Source organism: Pyrgilauda ruficollis, unplaced genomic scaffold, assembly GCF_017590135.1.
Source record: "Pyrgilauda ruficollis isolate IOZ18807 unplaced genomic scaffold, ASM1759013v1 scaffold19, whole genome shotgun sequence".
Classification (NCBI taxonomy): Eukaryota; Metazoa; Chordata; class Aves; order Passeriformes; family Passeridae; genus Pyrgilauda; species Pyrgilauda ruficollis.
In genome coordinates this window covers 8,061,432-8,085,401 of record NW_024518095.1, presented here as the reverse complement: position 1 = coordinate 8,085,401, position 23,970 = coordinate 8,061,432, and the positions used below count along the sequence as shown (strand labels likewise).

The 23,970-nt window shown below is 38.4% G+C and overlaps 1 protein-coding gene across 4 annotated transcripts in view; it reads left to right on the top strand.

Annotated features, from left to right (window-relative positions):
- The window catches only part of KCNC2 (potassium voltage-gated channel subfamily C member 2), a 100,524-nt gene that overhangs the window by 71,312 nt on the left and 5,242 nt on the right, over positions 1-23,970 (top strand). For 3 of the 4 annotated variants that reach the window (XM_041465670.1, XM_041465671.1, XM_041465669.1), the window contains exon 3: positions 18,743-19,673. In XM_041465670.1, coding sequence (XP_041321604.1) covers positions 18,743-19,673 — 931 coding nt within the window. Of the gene's footprint in view, positions 1-18,742; positions 19,674-22,076; positions 22,245-23,970 lie in introns of all 4 variants that reach the window. The other variant, XM_041465672.1, reaches the window with a different exon arrangement.

Here is a 23,970-nt window from a genome sequence, read left to right as displayed (position 1 = left end):
ACTGAGTTACATTATGTGGCATAATTATTAGCACTATTCTTAGAAATTAGGACTCACTTTTTGAAAATAATGTTTGGAAATAGCATCAGCTGTTTGTCTCCTACAAGTCATTCCAGCTAGTAATCTTTAAAAAGGCAGTGCCATAGTCTCAGAAGTGCCTTAGGGACAGATGGGTGAGTTTTATTTTACTGATGTTTTCTGTTGCACCAATCTATCCACTCATGCCTGGTTTACAGTGACAACTGAGTACTTTAAACTCGGCTGCTTGGTATGTAAAGATTCCAAAGGCTTGATGCATACATATCATCCAGATTTAGTTCAGTGAATACTTCTACCATGCCATTAGCTTAGTGGAGATGTTTAATGGGACCTGGGAGAATTGGAGCTTTCTCACATACCCTGTCACAGAGATCAGGATCTTACTGTCTGCCTATCTTACAAGCCTATACTGAATATATTTGTTGGGTACTTTGAAATTGCATGCTTTTCCAGATTTATTTGGAGTAAAGACCCTAAAGTCCCTGTTGTGAGCAATGGATCTCAGGTTTTGTTTTATAGCTTCTCTATAACTTCATTGCACCTCGTAGCTGCAGACCAGTACAGCAGCAGTCTGTGCACATTGCACAGCTTATGCATACATGGGCACATGGAGTCAGCATCACATTACCAAAATCAATGTCCTTATTGCTGTCTTAGCAAGATTCTTAAGCATGTGCCTCATTGCAAACTCTGAATTGCAGTCACTGTCCCATGTGGTCTGACATTGCCAGCCTAGGTTAATTTTTTTGGCTTACTCTCTCATTTCCCCATTTCTATGAGATTTGGTTTGTTTCTGTTCTCCATTCCAACAGCATGAAACTTCATTGTGTTGTACTAAGTTATTTTGTTATTTCACCAGTGCAGCTGCATTTGCAATCACGTCTTGTATGGTGATGATCGGGCACTAAAGAACTACAAGCCTGAATCAGCTTATATATTTGGAAGAGTGTCATTGATACTGGGAGCATTACAGGCAGCCTGGATTTGAAGGAAACTAGGAAAGGTGTCCTTGCCTGTTCATGCTCTTGCTGTGCTATAATGTGGATGCATGCATACCACACTGTCTCACCTAATGGCCTCCTGCCTCCCTCATGTGCCTTGTAAATGCACATTCAACTGGTAGGAGTTCTTTTGCTCTGGCATGTGACTTGCCTTATTACCTTCTATGTTCTTTCATGGACCCAAGTTTTCACATGGGCTGTTTCTGATGTCTGTGTACATCTGTTCATAAATGGAAGTCGACCCTGTATTGCATGAGCCAATTTTATGCTTTGTCATTTTTGCAGCCAAGAAACCACAAAAATGTTTTAATATTTGGCTCTATCTACACAGAATTTGACTCATTTTGCTTGGAAATTTTCCACCTACCTTATATTCTTTCCTTGGAAAGTTCAAGAACATCACAGTCAAATCAGTTATAGCAATGTCACACCGTGGCCTCTTTAACCTCTTGCAATGTGCATGTTTCAGTAACAGAGAGCAGCAGAAAACAAATATAATCCTGTCTTCAGACAGTATTATCAGATTACGTAAAATAAAATAAAAAATAAAAAATACTTTAACTCAACCAGTATAGGTAGTGACTTTATGTTTTCCTGTTCTGGTTGTCCAATGTGGTCATGGATTTGTGACAGTGGATAAGGCAATATACTGGTGGTCGGTTCATCTAGAGTGGGCAGGTCTATCTTCAAGCACACAAAAGCCTTCCCAGGCTTCGTCCTCAGTTTCTAACATCTGAGTATTTGGATTGTTAGCCAGTGGTAGATGGAAAGGGACTTAGAAATAGACATTTGAATGCTTTTTCTGGTCATATCTTGCCTAATTTTTCATACATTTGAAATAAACTATTAATATGAAGTTTTGAAGCATACATTTTCAGACTTCATATCTGAAGCATTACATGACTTGATAGGATTTGACAGCCAAAATGTTGATGAAATCCCTACGTGTGACATGGGAAATAAAACTTCCTGTATTTTAAAATGTAGATCTATATTCAGTGATCAAAACTCCATCTTAGCTGTCCTGACATATATTTTAGTTGGGTCATAACCCTGTATTTCCAAAAGTACTCTCATAATCTGTTCCATATTGGTAGTCTGCTAAAAGAAGCAATATTTATTGCTTCCCAAGCTCTTGATATCCATAATTTTCTAGCTTTTGGGATATTTTATGAGGCTATATTGTGTATCTCTTCCTCAGGATGCCTATTGATATCGAGATTCAGCTGAAATTTTATGGCTGAAATCTAAAAAAAACCAAAACCAAAAACAACCCTCCCCAAACCAATGAATCTGCGCTTTGTACCACAATTATCTGTACCTGAAAGATTAGCTGTTTCCTACTCATTTACCTTATGAAAAAACTACAGTGAACTTATGAACAAGAAAGGCCTCACAATAAAGAGGCTTGTGTAATGGCCACATTCAACAAACCCTCTTAATCTTGGTACTGATGTACCTCCTGTAACATAGAGAATTTTCTGAATCTCAGAAAGTTTTTACAGATTGGACCAAAAGAGAAAACTGTATATGTTAATGTAGGCAAAAGTGAGAGCTGTTTCCACTGCAGGAGGTGCTCAGTATTTCATAGGGTTGAGCCTAAATAGCTACATATATTTGGTTCCATTTGAGTTCCAGATAGCTTTTTTTTTTTTTTTTTTTCAATAGAAATAGTATCAGCTGTGCAAAATAGAAAATAAAAACGCCAAACCCATACAAAAAGCTCACCCTTGCTTTGTCTGATTTCTTCTGGAGCAAAGCTCTGGTATGGAGTTGAGTTGAGTGCCTGGCCAGGCCGTTTGTCTGAAGGCCAGATTTTATTCTGGACTGGCAGTATAGTATTTTTTGAGCTCCCCCCTGCTATCACTGCAGCTGCACCTGGCAAGAGGAAACAACCCACAATCTAAAAAGCTTGTCAGAACAATAATGTCTGCTTCTCTCTTGACAGGTTAATTAATTGCTTGCTATTATATTTTGTGTGTGGTTTTGGATGGTTCTGATACTTCTCTTTCACATGTGCTTCCCAGTAGGATTTGAAAAGGCTGGTGCATTGTCTGCCTGTCTGTCACTTCAGATGGTGCTTGGTGCAGAAAGAAGAGATGGAGAGGAAAAGAATGAGAGAGAACATGTTGTTGGGGTGTTACAGTGAGAAAACTTTAACTCACTGGGAACTGGGAATAAAATAATGCTTCTGGCTGCCTGGAAAACAAGACTTTTTTTAATAAGTTTTGGGGTTTGAAGTTTGTTTAGCCCTTTGGAAGGCAGGGAAGGGTGGACTTCTCATCTGGGTGGACTTCTCAATTTGAAAGCTGCAGTTTGGGCACACATTGACTCCTGAGAGACTTTAACATGGTCTTTCATCACCCTCATGATCATCTGGATTCCTGGATACTGGGTTTTTTTTGGTGGGACACCTCTTTTGTGGGGGGTGAGACAGGGGAGAGAAGAAATTAAATTCTCTCCTGAGGAGACTGGAATCCCCAATGAAAATGTCATGAGCAGTTCTTGTCTTAATGATAACAGCTTTTCATCTCTTGGATTACATTATTCTAGAAATTGAAGTAGCAGTGTGCAGATGATGTGTTAGAACTAAGGGAGTTGACCAGACATTATGATTTTTCAAACTGGAAAATTTCCAGATATTGTATAACACTTCTTTATGTCCTCCCACCCAGAAATATATTGAGACTTATGGGAGGAAGAAGTTTGACAGTTTTCAGTGTTCTTGGAAGATCCACTGCCACAGAAAGTTTTGAAATTTAAGTGCCTTATTCATGCAGTAAGTCTGTATCAATGTCCACGTTCAGCATAAAGAAAGATATTACTAGAAGAGTGTTATTCATGTCTGTAGGTTTGGAGGGCATCTATTGTATTGCCTGAGACAGAAGCTTTGTCTCCACACAAGAGCTTGGCAGTGAAAGGTCCTGCATGCCATGCTGAGTGCTGTCCTTCCAAATGTTCACGGTAAGCTGGAAATGTACTGGAATTGCTATTGGCTTTCACCAGACACTGCTTTTGTGTCCACTCTGTGTGGGTGGTACTGATGCAGAAATCGAGGGTTCAACTTCACATGAATGAAGGTGAAGAACCAAGGCAAAAAAAAAACCAAACCGAAGCACAGTGACTTACCCAAACACCCTCACTTATAAATGGATGTCATTCACAGTTTATGGAGTTTTCATTTCTAGATTAAATGAATGCAGTGACAGAGAAGTGAGAGGCCTGAAGGTCTTGGAAGCAACCAGACTGCATAGATGTGGGAGACAGATTATTTTTATCTGAACTTTGATGGTTTTCATCTCTGTTCTATATGAGGAAGCTAGAAATAGTCCTTTTTTTTTGGCACTGGGGCAATCTATAACAGTGTTGTGGCCTGAGAGCTGGCTGCTCTTGCTGTGGTGGGATGGAACTGAGCTCAGGATCAGGAGGCATTATGGGCACATGGGATTCAAAATCCAAGACCACACAGTACAAGTGGTATCATGGATCTTTCTGGAGTACTTGAGTTAGGGAGAATGAAAAATATTCAGTATAGGTGACTTTATTTACTAATTTAGAAAGTAACTTCTCTTTTCATTGTTTTCCTCTAGAGAAGACTGGGTTCACAGATGGGAGTCACTACTGCTGTGAAATCAGATGAATGTATTTATTGCAGTGCTAAAAATTCCCTTAGTCACAAGATTCTTCCATTTGTTGGATGGAGATGTTACTCTCAACCTTGGTACCTTGCTCACCTGGGACCACCCCTGTCTCTCCCCAGGGGCCAAATTAATAATTGTACTGAGAGACATGCCCCAGAGCAGCCTGATGTAAAACTGCAGGTCAAACACAGTGGTGTATAAGTAACCTGTACTGCAAATATAATTGTAAACATAGAATACTTGGTAAATCTTGCACACAAAATCTTGAATGATTTTGTTCTGAACTATTCATCTGTCAGGGCAGGGGAAATTTCTGACTGGCTGGGCTAACATTTATGTTATAGCATCTCCTTTAGTAACGGAAGAATCAGCCTTTTGTTCCTGAAATGGAATACTGTCTGCTATGTGCTGCAAACTAGAAAGAATCCTTTGATGAATTTAAGTTTTCTTCTGTTTCCCAGTCTTCCTGGTTTGTTACATACAGTCTATTAATGTGTCTCTGCTCTTGCTTGGCAAAGTAATCCTGAGCACTGCAAGTGATAAGCTTTAAACTATTTTAGTGATCATCAACTGCCCAAGTAATCAAAAAACACCTCCCCCCCTCCCAAAAAACTCCACAGCTAATGTTTTAATGCAGTTTTGTTATAGTTCTGAAGGGACATCTTAAGGAACAAAGAGTCTTAATGGTCAAGAAGTGGATTTAGGAGGCTGGTAAGTACACTGGCATCCTGCTAATTTTTTGGTTTGCCTTATAAACACCACCAGTGACCAACTTCTGCTGGTATGTCACATGCATATTTCATCAGGGACAACACTTCTAATTCCATGTACAAGTAACCTGCTCTTTTTTTAAAGAGAAGTATGCAGGCAGATGTAACTAGTCTTGAAAGGAAAGTGCCAGCAGTAAGTATCCCATGTAGAGCTTAAATTGGAAATAGAAATGCAAAGTGTGCCTCAGTGCAGCATTGCGTGCCACCCCTTTCTGCAGATTACATTCACAAAAGGTCTCTAGTGAGCATAATCTGCCTGGTGGAGGCAGCAGTGGCAATTCATTCTCCCATAGTCCCCTTTGTGCATAACCATCAGCAAGATCTCCAGACATGTCAAAGATCTCCTCTACTGCCTGATCTCTTAACTCTGGTTTCACCACAGAAATGCTCTCTAGAGAACTCCCTTAATGCAAAGTTTCCACTGAATGCTGCAAATGTTGCCTGTCATTGCTGTGATAATCATTGGAAAGACACCAGCCCAAATGATAAATAAAATAAATAAATAAATAAATAAATAAATAAAAATATACCAGCCCATTGTAAAGATAACCAGTGCAGAGTTCTTTGCCTTTAGCTTGCCCAGAACCATAGTTGCACAGAAAAACATCTCCCCCAGCCAACTCAATGGCCTGAACACTGTGACACATATGAACACATATGTGACATAATTGGAGTACTTCTTAATGCTGGCTGCTTTACTGTATGTGAATTTTGGACATCCAGAACATCCAAATTGTTTATTATATTATGTTTATATTACTTCCCATACTCCTTTGCCTAGAGAATATAATTAAAAGATCCTGGAATGGGTCCGCTGTGTGTATGTCAGTATTGATTTTTTTCCTAAGTAAGCTAATAATGTAAGTTAAAAAAAGTGGCATTTCGAATCAGAAGGATAAGGCTAAAGATATTTACTTTCTGAATAGCTGTTATACCTCTGAAAGAGATGAGTTGTCATAAGCAGTAGACAGACAGTAGCTTTCCCTGGCATTTTGGGAAGGCTTCTTCTGAACCCTACTGGATTGGGATGAATACTCTTGTCCATATCAGAAAGTGGTTGTGAAGAAATATATATGCCATGGTGCCTTGACAGGTCTGACACAGGAATTCATTCCTGGGTTTTCCTGAGGTCACAAAGTAAGTCCTGTATGGTCCCCCACTGCTGCTAGCAAGTTTCTGCTCATCAACAACACGCTCTTCAATAGAGGCGTCTTCAGCAGGATGATGCACAGCGTTGCTGGTATTTGTCCTTGTGCTGATTAGTCCATCCCTGAGTATAAGTATTAATGTCAGTTCCTTGGGCAAACTGGTGATGAAGCTCTAAGAGAATGTTTAAGCTAAATAACAGGGATACATTTGAAATGGTGCTATTCACAGAGTCGGTGCTAATGCTTGCAATGGCAATAGCTTAGAACATAATCTATGTATTAAATAGATGTGTAAATTGGATTTGGAAATATTCATGGGGGCAAGGGGCTGGGGGAACCTCTTGGGCCTCTGAGTCCAATCCTCTCTTATCACAGGCCCAGTGTCATGTAATCCCTCTCATAAACTTGTGTAATCTCTTTCATATGCTTTTCCCAGGTTCTAGAGGAGAGACTTGAACTATCATTCATCTCAGTTCAAGTGTCTGCTTTGAACAGAGAATGAAATCTGAATGTCACAGTTGTCTGAGTATCCTAATAACTGTTGCACTGATGGCTTTTCTCTTTCTTTCTCATTTGCTTTCTCTGCTCAATTGAGCTGTCACTTCTGCATTCCTGGAAACAAGTTTAAATGGAATTTTAATGTATTAAAAAGGGGAAGTAAGCTACATATAGTTATTTACCTATCTTTCAAAAAACCTTCAACAAGATTCTGGATAACTGGTTGACCAATGCAATTTTTTGCACTGTGGAGCCAAAAGGTAGGTCTGAAAAAAACATGTGAACTACTGTTGTCTGGGGTGATATGCTTGGTTCCTCAGGGTTCAGATAAGCCTAGCAGACTACAGTTGCAATGAATAATTCACAGTCTCTAAATTTAGCTTTGATCTATGTGATTGTGTTGTGAACTTGAAACATACTCACATACATCAAGCTCAGGAGTTTCAGCAGTCTTACCCTTCCTTCTCTCATAAAAAACACCCTTCTGACCTGAAATTCATCTCCAAGTACTTCTGGTACTCTTTCAGCTGTATCAGAGTGTTAAGGTGCATTGATTTAGGTATCTCAAATATTTATTTAAAAAAAATATTGAGACTTTTCAGAGGGTCATGTGAGATCATGGAGGAGTTGCAAGTACGCTGTCCTGTCTGGCCTAGGAAAAGGGTAAAGATGAGATATTGTTCCTATTTTATACATTGTCCAGTGATTTAACTATAGAAATATATAAATATTTCTCTGAAAAGGAGCTGTTCTAATTTTATTAGAAGGTAGGTTTTTAAAATTAGGGTTAACATATATGCTCCCTTCCATTTTCCTGGAATTTAGTTGATGCCGGGGAGGAAGCCTTGATCTCAAAGTCAAAGCAGGTTTGAAAGAAAAAGTACCTTTCATTAGACCAGTAATTTGGTTGGAAAAATCAGATGAGTTTCCAGGCACATGTGCCCTTCAGATACAAATATAAAAGTCACAGAAACTGCACAGGGAATGTAGGCTGGCATAAAAATCCTGATGATGATGCGAGAGGAGGAGAAAAGATACATGACAGTGGGTAGCTGGACCAGGGGACCACGGAGTGGTATCAGCACTGGAGCAGAAGGAAGATCTCTTACTTTTGGAGATGGAAAAACAGGCAGGTGGTTGTGATTTATGTCAAACGGCAAGGGCTTGAAGGTCCAGAAATGTGGAGCAAGGTAGAAAGATAAAGAGATTGAGACAAACAAGCTGAGCAAACTAAGTAACTGAGCAAACAGCCTGGGACAAATAGCCAGGTAGTGTGTGAGGTGAAGGCTGAGTCTGGGGCCTGGAAGAGCAGAGGCACATCTGCTCTGGAAAGAGAGCTGCATATGGAAGTAAAGAATGATTAGAGGTATAGGATATGGATATACAAATAAGGTAAGAGCAGGTTGCTCAGAAGAAGAGAGGAAGGAAGTCTGGGATCCAGCAGTGAACCTGAGGAACAGAACTGGGGCTGAGAAAGAGAAGGAAGGACAGGAAGAGAAAGTACCAGGGCAGGGACATATTGGAGTTGGAAATGCAGAAAGGGTCAAAATCTTGACATATGAGGGGGAAAAAAAATCTGTACTTCCTAGAGGATTTTCAAAGTAGAACCAGGTAGCTGGAGACTGCTGAGTCTTGGAACTGTGTGCTCTGCCACGAGTCAGTTAAACTACTCCTGCTGCTGGCTACCCTGCCTGTGCAAATGGCAGAGAGGTTTTCTCTACAGCATTGCAACTGTGGCAGTTCCTGTAGGAAGCCACAGGCTGAAGTTTCTGTGTTCATGATTTGCTTTTATTAAGCCTGGATTACTCCACAAAGCCTGCTCTCTTGGAAGCTGATCATTAGGACTGTCCCACCAAGCAACTAAGGGTTAGGCATTGCCACAGTCTGGGTATCCTATTCCTTATAGTTTTGCTTTCCCATAACTAAGTTGCAGTCATGAAGCAAAGGTACTAGTTACTATCAAATCCATTTTTTTACTGTGGTGCAGTGCTACTTGAATAGTGTATGGAAGGAAAAGCTTACAGGCAGATGAGACCTGTTAATCAGTGGTTTGAGGACTTTGCATACACTTTTGAGTAGCTGAGAAATGGCTGTCCCTTCAATTTTTAAGTAGTTTAGTAGTTTTCATTCCAGCAGTGGGAGTAGAAGTCTTTTGTGTTGTAGAGGAAAAATACAGGCCTGGAAAACTAGTAAGTAATTCCAGAATGTTTTGATTAGCTTCAGGATAAGAAAAAGAGGTTACATGAGTTGGTTAAAAGGCTTCTCTGATGAAAGCTGGGATGGGGTCTATGACAAATCTTAATGGACGTCAAGCCTCAAAATCTCTTCTGAATTCATCCAAGTGTAATTTTAAATTAGGCCATCAGAGTTATTTTCAGGGAGAGGAAACAGACATAAATGAGCCTGAGTGCTTAAGTGAGATGGAAGTGATACAGATGAACATGTTTCTGTGATTTTAATGGATGTGACATTTATGTACTAGGCAAACTACATTATAATAGAATTTTCATTAATTTATATTAAGAATGTCTCTCTTTTCTCCATTTGTCTGTATGGGTGTAAAAGTCTTTTAATAATAAATAGTATTATACTGAAGATTTTTTTCCAGTTTTGACCCATTGAGTCAAACAAGAACATCTCATGATAAATCAAATGCAGAAAGAGAGATACTGCCTGTGTAGTATTTCAAGTTGCCAGGTCCCAGAGCCTAATCTTTCCTGTAATGATGTGAACAGCGGGTAGCCTGGAGAAGGGCAACAAAGCAAACAGAGAGGCTAATTTGACACATTATGTAAATTTGGGATTGGCTGAAATGCACGCTTCAAAATCTGCATTCTTCTTCCCTTCAGACAATTTTAGCTCATTTTGCAATGTGCTCTTTTAGTAATAAGAAACCTCTGAATGTCATACCAGGCCAGAATACAAGCTGTGAATTCCTCTTTTTCTCACCTTTGCTTTGACTCTGGGAAGAACATCCATTGCGTTTTTGCAGCTGCTATAAATATTTTGCCGGTTTGATTTACAGCAATGTTTAATGAATGAGTGGCAGTGGTTTGCTTATCAAGCCACATAGCCATGCAGACCTTTTCAGTAAGGCAAGGGCAAAGTGAGCCTTGCTGTGCCTTTTTAAAAAATGATTGCTAGAATATAAATGCCAAGTCTAGTTAAAATAATGCACACAGCTAGCTGTTAAACCAAAACCATTGCTGCAACAGTCACAGCTCAGAAAAATCACAAGTGAAGGAGGCTTCATAAATTCAAGTGAATGGAAACGGAAGCTTCTGGAGGCAGTGTAATTGCTGTTCAAGGATTTCTGCTGAGTCTCCAAGAGGCAATAGCATGCAGTGGAATGTGTGTTGTGTGTTGGTATGTCGTGTTTTACTTAGCTGCTCCATGGGACAACAAAGTCAGATGATTTTGATTTTCCTAGTGGGAAACAACAGTGGTCACTTAGGAAATTAGTAATCTTCTTGGATGGCAGGCATTGAGGGATGGAGTACAAGGGAATGTCCTGAGCAGCAGATCAGTCCTGTCCCTGGGAATCCCACTGCATGAGGTGTGGTCCTGCCACTGAAATTCATTCTCAAGTCTTCTTTCCAGTTACTTGACAGAGGAAAAAATTTCCATGCTGAGCAGGAGAACATATGTCTAAATCAGGGTAGCTTTGTAAATTGTTTTGAACTCTTTAGAAAGATATCAATTAAAATGCAGAATGATTTGTAACTCTTATTTTGTTTATGATCTGCTTTAAAATATAGATGTGGCTAAGGTTTATTGAGTCAGACATGTATCTGGGTCAAACTGGTGTTAGACTGCTGATTTACCCAACAGCTTAGTTAGAGTGACTTACTTTTGTGCCTGGATTTCTAAATATGAAAGGATGCATTAATAACCTTTTTATTTGTGCTCCAGCTGGTAATGAAAAACAACAGTTTTTTTTTAAAACTATAACAAATGAGAAAAGAACGAGCAAGAAAGAGAACATTTGTGTTCTCACTACTACATACAGATAGTGGCCTACACATTGGACATTAGCTATAGGCTGTTCTTAGACAGTGTACCAATAAAAATGTATTGACATGCAGGTTTTTCATCATTCAATTATGACAATGTGTAGAATTGTAACAGCAGCAGTTTAACTGCTAAATTGAATGCCAAATGTTGTTAGCAGGAGAGGGTACAAATGAGGTAGAGCTGTACTGGGGATTTGAGGAGTAGACCTATCTTTTGTGGAATGAAAACAAAAATATTGGCAGGAACTGTTCTAACTGTGGCTTGATGTTGGTTGAGATATTATGATGGCCAGATTTTCCCAATTAGGGTGCTAAGTTTTGGACATTAAATCTTCATATAAACATTAAAAAAACCCACTTTAATTCTGACATTCCACATTATTCCCCAGAAGGAGAATGCTTTACAGATTTTTAGACATAAAATTGGTCTTAGTGCCTGATACATTACGTACTATGTTTTTGTTTGTCCTTTGATGGTTTATTTAAAATGCTATGTCTGTATCAGTTCCTTAATCTTTGGAGAGAAATAATGTGAGAGATTATGATTTATGAGTGGTGAAGTAAGTTGATAGCATGTTTGACTTGAGTTTGTGGTTTAAATGTCAATAGTTTGGTTAGTAGTTTTTGATGGTATTTGTTTTCTTACTAAGTATATCCAGATACAGTGCACTGAAAATGCATCATGCCATAAAAACTTGTGACTTTGCCTTTTTTTTAGTTTTTCTTGAAATGATAGTTTTCCAAAGGCAACTTACAGCTAAGGAAGAATAGCAGCTTTGAGAAAAAGAGTCGTGAAGAGACTGATGGTATGTTTGGTGAGGTATTTGGTTTTATGTAAAATGCACATTAATGTTCAAGTTCTGCCACACAGAACCATATAGAGAGATAAGTTCATCACAAGAGCTCGTTCTGATATCACATTATGATTTTAACAGTCTCCTGATAGCCAGATGGAATTAAACAGAGGGAAAAAAAATCTATCATGTTGAAATCAGAAATGAGGACAATCTGTCAAATCTAAACAAAAAGAACTCTCTTTAAAGCTGGAAGTGGTATCTAATTCTGTGATTTCATTGCCAAGGTTAGTTGCTACTTCGAGTGAAGCATGCCATGTACTTTCAAATGCAGCTTCTTCTGCATAAGTAACATTCTCAGTTGAGTCATATTCTCATGAATGCCCAAATACCTCAAATTTATTGGATTTTTTATGGGAGTTTTTTGAGACTTTGGTTTTATGTGACTAAGCAGCTATAAAACTAGATTAAAAAATCAGCATTGCAAGTTAGTTAGGACTGATTAGAAACAGTATGTGATTTTGACTCTGTTCCCTGTTTGACTGGGTCTCATTCAATCCCCATACAGAGCTAGGGGGATTTCAAGAACTGACAGTTTGAATTACTGAAAGAATAAAAAAGGCTTCTGGAGAATATTACAGGAAAAAAATTATGGAAGACTTACAGGAAAAAGTACTTTTCTTTCCTGAACCTTGAGAGTGACAAAAAAAAATAAATTATAATGTTTATAATGGGAGTATATAATTTTGGTATAACAACTATTAACCATTTTAGCCTAAGAAATAGCTCTATGAATCTTAAAATACATGTGAAGAAAATTTGTAAAATAAAATTTTGTAATGCATATATATGACTAAATTCTTGCAGCCAGTGAGGGTGGGTGCATGTAATGCATAGATCAGCTTACTTTCTGTGGTCAGAGGGTTTAGTATGAGGAAGAAATTGAATCAGTTTTTTTTTTTTCAAATAATTTGTTTTATATTCTGAAATATGAAAAGACAAGGCTTAAACTAACAGATGTGAACAGACATCACTGGGAATAATTTTTAAATCTCCAAAGTTTGGACTTTTTTTATTTATCAAAATGAGTATAGAACTGTAAAAAATACTGCTTTCCTTTTAAGTTTTCATTTATCCCACAGAAGTTACCCAGTTTTGAGGATTCTGGTTAACATGAATGATCTGGGAAAGCAAAGAATCCATGAGTGGAAACTTCTCTATGCTTGTTTTGGTCAGAAAAAATTAAGTTGTTCAGTAAGCTGTTACCTTTTGTAATGAAAGCAGGATTTTGGTTATAATAGTGAGCAAGCCATCAGAGTTAATTTCTTTAGAAAAAAACAAATCACAGTCTCTTTTCTTGGACGCTTTATAGTTGTATTTTTAGTCTGTGAGTGTGATGGGGAAGAATATTGATTTTTAAAAATTGTTTTAAGTTCTAGCAACACACATGTATTAAATCTCCTAATGTGCCTGTGAAGAAATTTATTTAAAGCAACGTTTTAATCTTAGTTCTTGAAAGGCAATTCTGTACCTTCATTAGAGAATATTAAGTGTTTGATTTTCAAGGGCTTATTAAATATTCAGTCATTTTCTTTTTCCATTGTCAAGTATGTCAAGGGCAAACCTTCTGTGTCCTGGAATGTAACTCAAACTAAATGATTTTAAAACCTGCTTTTAAGTGCTCATGATAGAAAATGTACATTACACAGTGAGGGGAGTTGAAAGAGGAAGTGTTGAGATCAAACCCCAGAACAAGTTGTATCCACACAAGACACAAACTTTTTTTGGGAAAACACTGAAATATGGTGAGAGATTTTATTCAAAACTTAAATGTGAAGCAAGAAGTAAGGATGACTATGGCTATTAACACTTCTGTGCATTAACCTCTTCACTGACTATGACCTGTCCATCTTGGAGCACTAAATAATTGTGTAGAAATATTTCCCTATTTAAGGGCATGGGATGGACAGAAGAAGCTTATTTTAAATATGGACTAGGGTCAGTCTGATTTTATGAATATGTATAATACACCTGAGTGTGAGGGTCAATTTCCAGCTCTGCTATTGCTTTGTTCGGGCTCTGTCTAAGCTGTTGAGCCTTAGAATGGCTCAGAAAGGCCCTGGCTCCATCCTGGGACAACAACCAGTCCCATGTCTGGGTTTGCTTGGAAAGGAAATGTATATGTGTGGGTCAGATGTGAGCCACAGCATCCTCTGACCTTGTGCCTTTTCCTACTGGGAAATCCAGACATGGCGTATGAGCTAAGACTGTTGTCAGGTCATTTGCACCACAATTTTTTGTGATCTTAATTTTTCCAGGTGCTTAAGAAGCTATGTGCAAGGTAAAACATGACTTTGGACTCACAAAAGTTCGGCTAATCCACAGACTGCTCAATTTGGTGTTCTAGAATTGGTTGTCAATTTTGAAATTGCTTTAAACTCTGAGCTACTCAGTCCCCCATGAAACACTGCATTCAAAGTGAGAATCATAAAGTTTTCTACTTCCAACAAGTTATCTGCAGGCACCTCACCCTCTAGATTTATGTGCTTCATTGAAAATTGAGTTCTAGATGATTAATCCACTTACTGTGAACATTAGTAGAACTTATCAACAGAGCTTGGCTGGTGGTCCTGTCAACTAGACAAGCTGAGAGATGGAATCTCTACTGTCTGAACATGTGATGCTGACACACAAGAACAAAATTGGGTGCACACTGCCTTCAGACTGTGAGCAGAGGGAATCAGCAGCCTGCTGAGAGCTTTAACCGCTTAATGAGGAATGCTCTACGTGCTGTATATTACATACTGAACATATTTGTAACTTTTAACTGCTCTCTTCTGGCAGAAATGGACTGAACTTTTTATTAATTCAATTTGTGTTAATTGCAATTTCAAAAATGGTTGCCGCTTCTCTTTCCCTGGCTAGCTGATGGCAAGGGACTAATAAAACAAAAAGCATGATACAACAAATGGTGGCCCCAGAGTGTGTCTGCAACCATTCTGTCACTTATCACAATGGTTCCTTCAGGAAAAAAAAAGAAAATCTAAATGAAGAAAGTTAATTTTTTAAAAACATCCATTGAAACATACAAAAAGCAATTACTTTTAAAAAAACCAAAAAAACCAACCCTTTTTAAGAAATGAAGAAAAGATCATGATTGAATATTGATGAATATCAATGATGTCAATATCAATGGCTGAATATCACTTGAATATTATTTGAAAATTTTTTTCCAGCTTTTTTTTTAAGACTCTCAAAAATTGCCTTAGGGCTGCAATCTTTGGTCTGAAAAAGGGGGTGAATAAGATGTTTTGCTCTATACCAAGGCTGAGCTTGTCTTGCAACTAGTCAAAACCAAAGTTTTCAAAACTTCTCACAGTAAAAGGTTGCTAATGATTCAAACAGAAAATTGTCTCTTGCTGTAACCTTTCTGAAATAATGATCAGGCTAACTCCTTTTAGATTTTTGTGCTTCATAAAAGTAAAAAGGAAACAAACAGAAAGTTTGCAGGACTGAGGAATAGGGCTTGGTTGGTCACATCCACCAGAGAATCGATGAGTTCGAATCTGTTCTGTCTTTTTCTGAAATGTTGTGCTTGCCCACATGACAAAAATTTATGTATTTTAGAGGCTAATTAGTTTAGAGAAGCTGGAATTAGGATGAAGAAGAAGGAAAGCATAAAATGTGGCTAGCACATGACTTCATTGCAGTTGTGTATGAAAAGCTTTTCAACACATTGCCTGATATGTAACGTAATACTAACAAAGCACCTTTATTAAATAAGGTTAATTCCTAAGCATTTTTTGTTTGACTGATAGAATGTTCCTGCTTGCATTGGTCTTTGCATTTGCTTCTTGCATGTTCTCTGAATCCTCTGATTTTTGCAATAACTTTGTAGGTCTCCTCTTTGTGAGGCTTCATCTTGCTAGGTGCTGTGCAAGCTCTGTCCCGATCCAAGGAGCTGGCAGTTTAAGACCAAATGCAATGAGAGATAAAAGGAATGTGTGTCTTTGCTCAAAATCAGTGATGGCATGCATATGCATAGCAAAATGTGTACATCTTATTGTTTTACATTTCTATGAAAGCTTTTTGCAGGGTTACCAAGAAATCTGTCACCAGATTGATAGTGTTTTCTTGTCTTTGTTCTAACCTCTGAAACATGATTGTCTTTAGGAAAGATTTTGGGCATGACTGAATGTCTTCTTCCTTTAGGAATAATAAAACACTGAATGTAGGTGCACAGCTAAAAATTTCAGTCTGCCTTACCAAGTCCAATGTCAGTGCAGTGTCAATGTTAAGCAAAGCAGTAATAAATAGCTTGTCAGGCAGTTCTACCTATAGTTATTCTCTTGGTATTTTTAGAAGGTTTCTGAACCTGAATGGACTCTGAAATACAGTCCAGAAAAAGTGGTAATTATTTACATACTGTTGGGTTCATTGCACTGCTTAATGCACAGTTAATCCTTGTTATATCTGAGTTGTTGGTAAATTATTTAGTTGTTGGTAAATCTTACTTTGGTTAGCTGAATGTAGTTTTCTTTTATTTTCAGACAAAAAAAAAAAAAAAAATCACTGTTGTCTGAAATCACCAGTGTTGCTGTTGAAAAAGTTGCCTAGTATTTTGTCTGTCAAAAGTTCCCTCCCAAATTACAAACTACAGTGCTGACCTAGCTTCAGTGACAGCCTCCAAAGATTTGTTTGCTTTTTCCGTCCTTGACTATGTAGAACCATTCTGGAGGATGCTCTAGGAGATCACCCAAGGGTCATTCTTAGCCCAGCAGCGACTTAGAGTCTGATACATTCTCTATCCTTCTTGTGGAGAAGTTTTGCAAAGATCTGCTGAGATTAGTTCACTTAGGTTTTATAAATGTGGTTGTATTTGCTGACTCTAATTGTTTCACACAAGACTGAGGCTCTTTTGTGTATGTTGGTGTCAGGTGCTGTGAGCTATGAGCATGCAGCAGTTTTGTAGTTAAGGCAAAGGCAGAAAAGCCTGTTCAGTAAAAATCAGAGAGTGTAAGATTGCTAGCTTAGCTTGTGGCTAGAAGTCCGGACTGGATGATAAGTGTTCAGTTCAGTCTCTGAGTCAGTACTTTTTGAAAAGTAACAGATTTAGAGTGTTTGCAATTGTAGGGCATGGTGTAATAACTTTTCTTTCCTTGACTGGGGAAAGGAAGCCATAAATAACCTGCAAATATCTGATATAGGTAGTTATATGGGATTTTTCATAGATCCATCTCATGAATCTGAATGTAATAAATTTGCCAGACCTGCACTGCAAATTTAAGCTTGTTTCCAGAATAAAAGGAATTCTCTTTACAGGTTGTGGAGACAATATTTTATTGTCTAACAAGTGTTCCGTGTTAGAAAAATACCAGCATTCAGTATTGTATGAGCCCAAATAAGTTCCTGTGGCACAAAACACTAAATATGAATGCTAATACTAAATTCAGTCATTGATATTTAAAGTACACAAAACTACTTTTTCCACAATGGTGTATCCTGGATTAAAGTGGCTTATTGCTGTTATTTTTTCTGCCTTGAACTAGAATTTTTCCAGTGGCATTCAGTGTGGCAACTAGATACCACATATTTTTAACCTGTTTAGGCATCTTTTTGCTCCTTGGGCCCCTAATACTTTCAAAAATCTTCATGTTTCCGAAAGGCTTTTTTCCCCCAGGATAATATTGGATATAAAATGTTTATTAAGACGCAAATTCAAAATAAAAGCTATTCTTATTTAAGTAGCACACCACTGCTGTTTGAATGCTAGCTAATATGGTTGTAATGTCATTGAAAAGGAGTTGACTATTGTAGCAAAGGAGCAGCTGACCTCAAAACACCTTTTCATTTTGTGTATATTCCTCAGTGTATTTTGTGTATATTCCTAAGAAAATCTATCTCCTGCTCTAGCTGTTTCGCTCAGTGTTAATTTTTGAGATCCTGTCCTGGATGATCTCTGTTATTCAATGCTTGACTGTGATGGCTGAGTTGAAGATCAGTCAGTCTGTACTTTTTAAGTCCTAAATAACCTTTTGTGATGGCTGTTTTCAGGGAATTTACCTGTATTTTATCAATTCATGTGCCTCTACTAGAACTGAATTTGTATTTCCCTTTTTGTTTGGATTGCCCTGAATTTGTAACCTGGTTAGCAGGATTGTGGATCCTAAGAATGGGACAAAGCTCTGCCACCGTAGTGTGTGAGGTTCTGCAAGGCTTACTTTTAGTGCTGCCCGAGAGAATCAGTGATGGATGACTACAAACATGGCTATGCAACCAACTCTACCTGTAACACAGAAGGCATTTCCTATCAGTAAATATCCTGTATTTGTAATCATTGAAAATCTAAAGGAAACTTAGAGTTTGGATATGCTCCTAGATCCCTGGGAGGTGCTGTTCAGGACAGGTGTGAGTTCTGAACCATAATCTCAAGACTGTTAGGGTGAGCCCACACATTCCACTGTGTGAGAGCTGGACATGTGTAAGTACTGCTGTGGTTGGTGTGTACAGGGACTGCTTGAAAGGAACCTTGACCACTGAATCAAATTCAGACAGTTTAGTACAGATTAAAGAATTCATTGCCACTTTCCTAATGAGTTGCATTTTGTCATGATTGACAAAATCCCTTGCCAAGACTTTTCCTGCTCCTGGACTCCTAACCTGTGTGTGAGAGCTGTCTGCTGCTCTTCTCTGGCCTAGGTGGAAATTTTTATGTGTATGAATTTGTCAGCCATTTGGGGAAGAATGAGTAAAAGTTTTACTATAAACGCAGACATCATTTGTATTAATATGAAGACCTGTGTGGTTCTGATGTCTCTTTTATCTCTTTGTGTTTCAGTTCATCGCTTTTGCCTCTTTATTCTTCATCTTAGTTTCAATCACAACCTTCTGCCTGGAAACACATGAGGCTTTCAACACTATTATAAACAAAACTGAGCAGGTCATCAACGGGACAGAAGCTGTGTTACAGTATGAGATTGAGACAGATCCTGCACTGACATACGTGGAAGGAGTCTGCGTGGTATGGTTTACATTTGAATTTTTAGTACGTGTTATTTTTTCTCCCAACAAACTTGAATTCATCAAAAACCTCTTGAATATCATTGACTTTGTGGCCATCCTGCCCTTTTATCTAGAAGTGGGCCTGAGTGGGCTCTCCTCCAAAGCTGCTAAGGACGTGCTTGGTTTCCTCAGGGTGGTAAGGTTCGTCAGGATCCTCCGGATTTTCAAGCTCACCCGGCACTTCGTGGGCCTCAGGGTGCTGGGCCACACTCTGCGAGCCAGCACCAATGAATTTCTGCTGCTGATAATATTCCTGGCACTTGGTGTTTTGATATTTGCCACTATGATCTACTACGCAGAGCGGGTGGGAGCCCAGCCTAATGACCCGTCAGCGAGTGAACACACACAGTTCAAAAACATCCCTATCGGCTTCTGGTGGGCTGTAGTCACCATGACCACCCTGGGTTATGGGGATATGTATCCACGGACTTGGTCAGGCATGCTGGTGGGAGCCCTGTGTGCACTGGCGGGAGTGCTCACCATAGCCATGCCCGTGCCTGTGATAGTTAACAATTTTGGGATGTACTACTCCCTGGCCATGGCAAAGCAGAAACTGCCAAGGAAGCGAAAGAAGCACATCCCTCCTGCTCCTCAAGCCAGCTCACCCACCTTCTGCAAGACAGACTTGAACATGGCCTGCAATAGCACACAGGGAGACATCTGCCTGGGCAAGGACAACCAGCTGATGGAACACAACAGATCATCAGGTAGGACCCCACTGGAAATGCATGTCCTCTGAAAACACTTTATAGACCAGTATGTTTGGTAGGGGTCAGAAAGCAGCCAGTCTTTCTGCCAGGAGAAGATGTAGCTCCCACCCTTCTCCCCTCCAACATTTGCGTGTGTCAGTCTCATAGAGGACAAAAATAGGTATAGTGATGTTCCCAAACCTCTATGTAGCTGGTCTATACAGTTTTGCTTGCTCTGTTGAGAATGCTTTCCTGCTGATGATATCAACCTTTTCTTTTGCCTGTTGTTTGTTGCGTTGTATGGATGTTTCTTGTTTTTCTGCATGACTGTGACTATTTGAGCAGCCACCGTGTCCCACCCTGTTGGACTCCATGGTGTTTTGCCTCAGTGTCTGTCTCTTGTGTCAGCTTTGCCTGTGCCACATCGTGGCCTGTTAAGCAAGATCCTACAAAGAAGCAGTCATTTAAAAGGAGCAGGTGCTTTACATCCAAAGCCCAGCACTCAAAGGAAATAGGAAGAAATTTTCTTTCTAGTTTTCTTTCCATTTGGCATTCTGCTTCCCTGGCTAAAAGAATCTCCTTCATCTGTGTTAGATGAGACATTGCATGATATTTACTATTCATTAAATTATACTAGCATAGCTGATGTAAATCTTGTCAAGAAAAAAGAAAATGACAGCCCTTAGCACCATCATTGCTATTACAGTTGATTTTTGTGATTTCTATTACCTTATTTGTTAGATTTCCAAATGATGAATAAGGAGTATTTTGTGCTTTACTCAATGAAATTGCATATCAAATGACAGCCTCAGTCCCTCCAAGCCATTGCTCCATGTTCCAAATCTGTTGCAATTAAAGAGTAAATTTTACATCTCAGTATAATTAAAGAGTTTAGCAGCAAGAATATTTTTTTTTTGTTTCTTAAGTGTATTTATTCTTAAGCCAAACACAATCTATTTAAAAGCTCACATACCAGTCATGAGACTCCAGCTGTAAAGCTGCTAAAGAATAATAAGAGGAAAACCACTCATGACTGGTGTAATTCAGTAATTGAAATATAGATTTTAAAAAGAAGAGTCTGGAAAATCCATCTCTGAACAATATCCTTCTTCGGTCTGTTGCTCTGTTACTGAATAGCTTTATTTTCAAAGAAGCTCGGTTTCACTCTCCGAGTTACTGTTCACAAATTAATACAGTTTTTTGAACATCTTAAATGTATTTAAAAGGATGGAAATGCTTGAAAAGACTCTGACTGACAGTAAAATGTAGTTAGGTTTTCAGTGCTTTGACTGATACCCACTTTGAGATAGCATCTTTAAATTGTGGACGATAACAGCTTTTTCATGCCATCAGGTTCTACCAAAGGTATTCTGAGTGGAGATGGCTCAGTGTGATCACTATGTCTCTCACTAAGAGACACTTTTTTTTTTTGGTGTCTACAGCTTATTTACAAGGGGTTGTAATCCTTGAAGTTAGAGAGAAAGCAGACATGCAAGAAGGAGCCATTTTAAGGTGTTATCTTCCTTTTCAGTAGTGCCACTGCTTACATCACACACTGTAGCTTTGTTTCTGGTAGAGAATGTTATTAGAGTCACTATGAATTATGTGCAAAACTTCAAGGCTGAATTCTGCCCTTTGCATTCCCAGTTCAGCAAAAAAACATGCTCAGGTCTATATGCAAAGGTAAAGCTGAAATTATGTGCTGTAATGAGAAAAGATTTTTTTTTCCTGAAGTGTTGCCAAAGTGAATTTGGAATGGTAGATAATTTTAAAAGAGAGTCCTTTGGGAGTGACAAATCAGGAGAGGTACAAGTTTTGCCATTTGACAAAATAAAGTAAAGAGACCAAGACAGCATTTAAAGTTGGGTACTTATGATGACAAGCAGTGCAAGTGTAATAAACATGGAAATGAAAGCTAAGTGTGTTAATAAACAGTGTACAGTGCCAAATATTGAAAATATAATCCTCCTGGGTGAGGGCTTGTCTTTAAAACATTAAACTATATATTCTAAACAAAAATGCCTAACACAACCTCTTCTTTAGCAAAAATGATAGCCAAAATAGTAAATAAGTGTTTGAAATATCCAAGGCTGACTGTATTCTGACAAGTTACAGTCCAGAGTAGGTGAATAACTGAGCCTTGGTTTGACTATTTCTTAGTTCATGTTAGTTTAATCTAATTTTATGCAATTTTTAGAATAAGAACAGAAAAGTTGAAAGATCATTTATTCTTGAACAAAACGTATATCTTTTGCCATTTTGTACTGATTAATGATGAATTGCAATCTTGTTTTCTTCTAATGATTTACTTTATATCTACTTTTTGAGTGATGGGAATATCTGGCATTCAGCGTAAGCTCTTTGTGATGTCTCATTTCCTCATTCATTATTGTCTGTAAATGGGCATGGTGCTTTAACCAGTGTTATCAGGTGAAGACAGTGCAGGAAGTGAGCAGCCACTCTCACCTGGTGAAAGGCTCCCTCCCATCAGACGTTCTAGTACAAGAGACAAAAACAGAAGAGGGGGAACATGTTTCCTACTGACAACAGGTGATTACACGTGTGCTACTGATGGAGGGATCAGGAAAGGTATGGACTTCTTTCATTAGATCATAAAAGGTTACTCAGCAATGTGCTTGTGAAAAACAATCTTAGAGTAAAATGATGTGCACAATGCTCTAAGAGGAAAGACTGTACTCACAATGTACCTTTTTTTCCTTTACTCCTAGTCATTCTTTTCCTTTTAGAAACACTCATCCCCTTTAGTCTTCAAAAAATGTGCTTGATGTTGGACCTTCATTTCACTTGTGTCTTCATTTGTCCATAATCTCTAGTGGAAAAGCGTGCAATTCAGACCTTGCTCATTCAACCACTCATCACTCAATATAACTTGTCATTCTAAAAGACAAATTAATCATATTATAACTGTGGTCCTCTCTTAATAAAATTGACAGCTGAATACACTTTAAAGGTTGACATGTCAGAAGTAAGCAACATTTCTGAACACAAAAAGGCATATCCTGAGATGCTATTTAGATTTCTTTCAAACAAAATTTTGAGCCTATAATGCCAAAAAATATTTTTATTCCTTGGCAGTACACCACTGATACTAAAAGATTACCGTCTACCCCAGCCGTAATTCAGCTATGTAGTAAAACAATGCTTGACCTTGAAAGGTGTTAAAAATGCCTTTCTCGTTATTTAGCCTCCTCATATCTGATTACTTGCTTCTCAGTAGGATGGGAGTGCCCAGGTGGAGTTTGCAAAACTGTTTCGTGCTTGTATCTCCCACATGACTGATTGTTTCTACCCCAGTAGGCCTCATCTGCCTGTGGCTGCAAACCTAGCATCAGGAAACAGCCCTAAGATCAGCATGCCTGTGGTAGTCTTCCCATTTCCTTAGATAGGAACTGCTTTTGTTTCTTAGCAAATTATATTCCTCTGACTTGTAACATTCAGACAGATTTTGCATTCCTGAGTGAAGTGTAGTTGTTCACCTCAGAGATCATCTGAAGTAGCCACGTGGCACTGGACAAATATTTTTGCCCAAGATTTTTCTGCCTTTTTTTTTTTTTAATTTTTTTTTTTTTCAAACTTTCTTGGTGTGTAGCAAACATAGCTGTCCCAGCAGCCATATATCTAAAGGAATTCTCTTGGGTTGTTCTGCCAATGCTCTTTTTGCACTTCAAAGCATAAGCTCAGTAGGCTAAACCTGTGAAGGCAGATATGCAACCAGTTCCACGTGTATGGCACTTGTGGAGTATGACTCTATGTTCGGGCATTTTACGTACTCCTGTATATAAGGTTTAGCTTAAATGAAAAATCATTGCAGGCATGTTTTTGCACAAATTTACTGGCATTTTTCACTGAGCATATATTTCACTGTCTTCTCAACAACTAGGATTATTTAAAATATCTCTAATGCTAAGAGTCTTTGAGGAGGTCAAGAACATCTGGATAAGGTAGAGTACCATGGCATCTTGCATGATCAGCTTTTTGACTTCACTCAGCAAGTTATGGTGGTAACCATGATTAGAGCAGATCAGAAATAATAAAAGAAGTTACCCATCAGCTACGAAAGACATATTTATATAACAGTAAAGCCTATTTTATCCTGGAACATTTTGATTTGTAAATCTAGATTTAAAAGAAATTTTTTTTTGGTAGTTTTTGTAGGTTTTGTAGTTTTTACTAGAAAACTGGGGCTTGAGGTCAGAATGGACAGTTTTTTGATGAGAAATGTGCTATTTGCCTGGCTCTGATGATAATCTTAGTTGAGGCTGAAATGTTTTAGTCACTGGCTTTGGAATGTATT